Source organism: Equus asinus, chromosome X (assembly GCF_041296235.1).
Source record: "Equus asinus isolate D_3611 breed Donkey chromosome X, EquAss-T2T_v2, whole genome shotgun sequence".
Taxonomy (NCBI): Eukaryota; Metazoa; Chordata; class Mammalia; order Perissodactyla; family Equidae; genus Equus; species Equus asinus.
The window spans coordinates 11044274-11050273 of record NC_091820.1 but is presented as its reverse complement, the minus strand read 5'-3'; the positions used below and the strand labels follow the sequence as shown (position 1 = coordinate 11050273).

General features: G+C 36.5%; 1 protein-coding gene across 10 annotated transcripts in view; it reads right to left on the bottom strand.

The window, feature by feature from the left end:
• Positions 1–557: 557 nt before the first annotated feature.
• Positions 558–6000, bottom strand: part of GLRA2 (glycine receptor alpha 2) — a 268210-nt gene continuing 262767 nt past the window's right edge. For all 10 annotated transcript variants that reach the window (XM_070502447.1, XM_070502445.1, XM_070502448.1 and 7 more), the window contains one exon: positions 558–2090. In XM_070502447.1, coding sequence (XP_070358548.1) covers positions 1812–2090 — 279 coding nt within the window. In that variant the 3' untranslated portion in view covers positions 558–1811. The remainder of the gene's footprint in view (positions 2091–6000) is intronic.

Below are 6000 nucleotides of genomic sequence, written 5' to 3'. Positions count from 1 at the left end.
GGAAATGATTCAATATTTGAATAAGTTTAAAAGGCCATAAACATCAACTTAGAAATCCACATCTTTCTGAAAATATTATAATGGATGTCTTTGGTTAAGGAAAATCTATAGGGGTCAAGATGAGTTACCTTTATTTCACTGGGGCTCAGAATTTTTTTTTCATCATGGAACTTCCTGACAAAATCAGGATGGGTAGGCAGATAGGTTTCTCTTTTAAATTTCTTTTCACTTTGATATTTTCCCCAGTGCTCTTGGAACTTTTCCGTATCTCATGAAGTACCCAGTGAAATCCCAGGCCAGCTCACAATGGCTACTAATTCTGGTCACAATAGCTACTAATACTTCCACGTCTCCATTTCCCTGTTTCTACAATGAGAATAACGTATTTTTTCTTTCTTCATGGGGATTCTATAAGCTACGATTATATTATAACAATAATATAATAGCTATATAGGTGCTTCAAGCTTATGAGGAAGACCAGAAACAAAAATCCAAGTTACCGTTGTCAACTAAATTATTTACATTGTAGTGCAAAAATGGAAAGACTATTAGAGAAGTTCTGTGGCACACATAGCTTTATTGAAATTGAACAAATATTTTTTTAATAACCCCTTTTACAGCACATGTAAAATTTAATTTTTTCATTATATTTTTACAGGTTGTCTTTTATCTGAGTAAGCAAAAATACGTCTTTTATTTTTTTTCTTACTTAAAACATGTAGCCAGGATTCAAACCACGTAGCTCTGGTACCAAAAAGGCAACGGGTTATGAAAATCACAGTACAATTTTAAAATTCTTTAAGTTAGTTAAGGATATTTAAAACAATATTCACTTGGATTGACAGTAGAAATCATGGGTCAGTTGACATTAGTACTAGCAGTTACACCTACGATGAGAGCAGAAATGTGAAGTTCAAGCTAATATGAGCTACACCGTTCAGGACACACCGTCTCCATAAATACTGCAGCTGAGAGGTTGCGATGGCTGAGTCACGCTTGAGCGCTTAAAGTCGCATGTAAATATAGCCAAAGCAAAAAAAATATAGTGCGCTAAGTTGGATCTAAAATAAAATGGGCATTTTTTTTAACAGAGTATACTATCAAATCAATTACACAATACACGTTTTAAACCCCAAAATGACATCTAGGAAAGAAAAATAATATTAAAATGCACACCTACACGGACAGTAAAGTAGAAATCTGTTCTTTGTGATTGGTGTTTATTTGTTGTTGTTGTTGTTTTCTTGATAAGTAGAAATAATTTACGACCCACAAAAGGATTTCTCAGGTGAAACACTAATTACAGACATTGTAAAGAACGTAGCTTAGGAGGCTTATTTTAAAAACGAGGCAGCATTTTCCTGAAAAAGTTTGGTCCTCAACTCGCTATAGGCTAGTCACTATGGTCAGATGATAAGCATTTTCCTTGTATGTGAGTGTATTTGTTTTAAGCTAACTTTTCAGTACCAGAATTAGTCAAAACCAAACCAAATCAAAAGACAAATAACCCTCAAGAACTTGACCTTGCATATCATGTCTAATTAATGCATCATCTGAAAGAATAATCCTAAGGACTATGAAGGGAATTATGCTTACATGATTCTGCAACACCTTAATTTTGTGCAAACATTTTCCCTCATTGCCTGGATAACTTATCTTTATTCATGTAGGTGCCAGGAAACCCGCTCCCATGATCCTCCCTCCCCCCGCCCCCAGTCTTCTCCTTTGTCAAAGTGATATAAAGACAATTTCACTGTGTATTTACAAGCACAACACTTAGGCAAGAAGGTCCCAGGATCTGACGGACACATCTATTTCTTGTGGACATCTTCATGCCGAATGATCTTGTATGTGATCCAGTAAAAGATGTTGAAAATAAGGAAGGCCAATGGGAAGGCAGCTCGAGATATTGTGTCAATCCTTTTTGCCCGGTCCACAAACTTCTTCTTGATGGCATCTGCATCTTTTGGGGGTTGTGGGATCGGGTTGGCAGGTGTGGCCTTGACAGCTGTTCCATCTTTCACTTGGAGGCAGTGACCCATCCCATAACCACTGAAATTAAAACGACTTTCACGAGTAACATCTTCTTCCTGGGAGAATAAAAACAGAGGAAGCACAGATTGGTTGTCAGTCAAATCAGATGGAAGATGCTTAAAATTCTTCAGAAGTAAAAGGATAAATCACAGTTAACTGGCAGAGTGGGAGGCTTTTGGAATGGGGAGTTCTCTTTCAAGTTCAACTCAATTATTCATGGAACAGATACAGTTCATTAACTTTTCAGACTGAGAAATTAAGGGTAAGAATAATGACTTTGAGGTCATTTTAATTAATTAACAAACAGAAATACCTACGTTATATTTAGCACTGACTTTCCCAAAATCTAGTTTATTAATCCATACCTTTGAATAGACTGTTTTAAAGCCAAGTCCCCAAATCTCAATATTATACTCTAAATCTATGAAGAGGACTATTCATTTATTCACTCACTCACTCATTCATTCATTCAAAAAAGCATTTACTGAACCCCTGCCGTATACCTGGCCCTGAGCTAGGAACTTCTGATATTGTGGCCCTTTCACAGTCCAGTTTCTTCCATTGACATTGGCTTTAATGTTAGATCTAAGATTAACCCTTTAAATGTATACCTGTTTGCCCTCCAGCTCTCTAGTTCATCTCAGTTATATAGCAGAGATTAAATATTCATTATTTCTTGTTGAATATTTCTACCATAGCTAATTTTTCTAGTGTCAATTTTTTTTTTGAGGAAGATTAGCCCTGAGCTAACTGCTGCCAATCCTCCTCTTTTTGCTGAGTAAGACTGGCCCTGAGCTAACATCAATGCCCATCTTCCTCTGCTTTATATGTGGGATGCCTACCACAGCATGGCGTGCCAAGCGGTGACATGTCCACACCCAGGATCCAAACTGGCGAACCCCGGGCCGCCGAAGCGGAACGCGCGCACTTAACCTCTGAGCCACCAGGCCAGCCCTTCTAGTGTCAATTTTTAACATTGATTCTTTGGCTAGTTATTTATGGCAACCATATTTAAACATGTGTCATTTTAGCTGATGTCAGTGGCATTTTGTATTGATTATTTCTACGTGAATTAGATAAAAGACTGAAAAATTATAACCTCAGGGTAAAGAGCAAATGGCCTTAGTAGAGACAAATGTATGGAATCTGGGTGTGTGGTTGGGTCAAAATGATGGGGTTGAAAAGGTGGGGTTGAAATGACCTGCTTAGTAAAAATCTAGTTCTAAAAAGGCATTGATTGAATCATCTTCTTCTGCAACTAGATTACTGCTTTCCAAAATACTGTGCAACCCCTCTGAATCACCAAAATCACTGTGCTCTTTATCTTGCCAGATAGTGATAATGATTATGTTTCTCAAAAGACAAGACAATTTAGTATTAATTTTATTTCGTCCATGTTTAATGCATGTCAGTTGTGCCTTCAGCCACATATAAAAGATAGACTGAATGAAGGACTTTTAACATAATATGAGTGAGAAACCAACTGTAATCCAAATGGAATGGCAAGCACAAATGTGTCGGGAAAATCAGGCCGATGCTCTCTAATAAAGTAACTATAAAACTCCTCCTTTATAAAACCATCTACCCAGTACTTTTATGTATATGGGATTGTCCTATACAAGTTGGTTGAAGACACTGTGTCTCATTTCTTAACAAAATGTAACAAAGGATTTTTCATTCAACAATTAACTCTTGAGTGTTAAGTCTATGGCAAGCATTTTTCTAGGTGCTGGGAGACAGTTGATGAAGTTGAACAAGAGCCCTACCGGCATGGAGCTTTTAGAACCCAGTGGAAGTGGCCAATCTAAAGGCATTATCATATAAGGAAGCTTGCTAAGAAAACCCAGCCTGGAAGACATTAATGGAAGATATAAATGGAAGACATTAGAATATTTCCATGTGCTCAGCTATATAAGCTCAATAATGAATACTTTAACTGGACTCAGATTCAAATATTACATCTGTTTTATTTGCCTTAAGATGCGAGTGATTTATTTTATGGATGCAAAAGTTTCAAATAAGTGAAGTATTTAAAAATGTGGAATAAACAGATATATTAATCATTACAGTGTCATCCAAAGACTTATTCAGTACCTAGCAAAAATGGAAGCACACAGTCATTAGGAGGAGGGGACTTGCTAGTCACATGGATTATAGGCAGTCTTGGCTTCCTAACTATTACTGGTAATTAGATCTCAACCAGTGTGTGAGAGAAGTAGAAACGGTGCCAGTTGATTTAGTAAAGAGAGATGCAGACTAGGAATTTAGATATTTGAATTCTAGGCCTGGCTCCAAGATTTACAAGCTGTGTTGAGCTTAGGCAAGATACTTAGTTTTTCAAGGCCTCAGGGACCTCATGCCAAAAATGTTGAGGGTGGACTAGATCTGTGGGTCTCACCTTTGGCTGCTGGGGAACTTTTTACAAGTATATGTGTGCCTGCCTCCCCTCCCAGCCTCTTCCAGACCAGCTGAATCAGAATCTCTGGGGATGAGAACTGAGAACCTGTATTTTTAAAACTCCAGTGACTCTAATGCAAAAGACTGGAAACCAGTGGCCCAGATGAGCTTTAATATCCAGCTCTAAAATGCTGACCCTATTCTATATTATTGTCTAAAATTACTTTTCAAGTGGAAACAATCTCTCAAAATACATTTTCCCTCATCTGCCTAAATTGACTGTGCTGTTTTTCTTTGCCATATCTATAGAATCTTGCAAATTGCTGTTCTCACCTCTATAAACATTTAGAAACTCATGGTTAAGCATATAGTTCACTGCCTGAGTGAGATAAGAATCTCTTTAAATTCCTGGGCCCCTTAAGAAATAGAAAGAGTAGTTAGCTGGTAACCTATTTTTAGCACACAAAACAAAAGGAAACCTAAATACACGTCTCTGTTTCTTTTCAGACTGCCTCATTCATTTAATGTCTGTAGTCTTTCCTCATATACTGTGAATGGATAGCTGAAGAGGCTAACTCATTCAATTAAATACCAGAGCTAGAAGAGAATGATACTAGGTTAGGTTATCATTATGTTGTACATTGCCATGCAAACTGTGGGTGCTTAGTAAACATTTGTTGAATAATGAACTAAAGGGAATTTAAAGAGGGTTTTCTCTATGCTTGAAAATACTTTCCTCATTCATTCAACAGTATTTCAAATTATGCTTCTGAGCGTAGTTATAGCTAATTAAATCAATTCTTTAAAATTCTCAACCACAAAAATAAATCTGTTGTAGGCAGAAATTATCCATTTAATTTTTCATATGCAGGAGATATGAATGCTAGTTGAAGGGTCTTCTTATTTACCATTATGACTCATTCAATGCCTTTTAAATATAGAACCTTAAATTATCCACATCAAAGGGTATGGTTTTGATGCAGAAAACATAATTGCAACCAATTTGAATTTTTGTGTTCTAATGAATGACTAATTGCCTTTATAGCAGGTTCAGAATAAAATGTTATGGTAATATGGCATGATTCCTTTATGAGGGCAAAATGGAGATGAGCTTGAGTCATGGATTAACTGAAGCTAAAATAAAGAACAATCTGTAAGCACAGCTAGGTTGAATGAATTCACAGGGAGTCAGATCCTCTCAATAAGGAAGGAATTTTAGGCATATAGTCTCCATTTCTTCTAATTAGCCAGGAAACCAATTAGTTAATTATTGCTGCTGACTGGCCATCTTCAGTAACTTTGAGCAGTAAACACTTCTCACTCACTCTGTTTTGTTATTCACTGATTAAATTCCCACAGAAAATGAGTCATCCAAAGTTTCAATACATGCACTTTGATAAAATCTCCGTAAATCCTGTCTGCTGTATGAAGCACTGCCATGGCACTAGGTAATTCTTTTAAGATTTGTTATCTCATTTTATTTATTTTATGCATCAATTTTACTTATTGTGAAATTTACTCATTCCCGTGTTTGGAATAAGTCTTGTCTAGATGTGAAATTGGACCTAA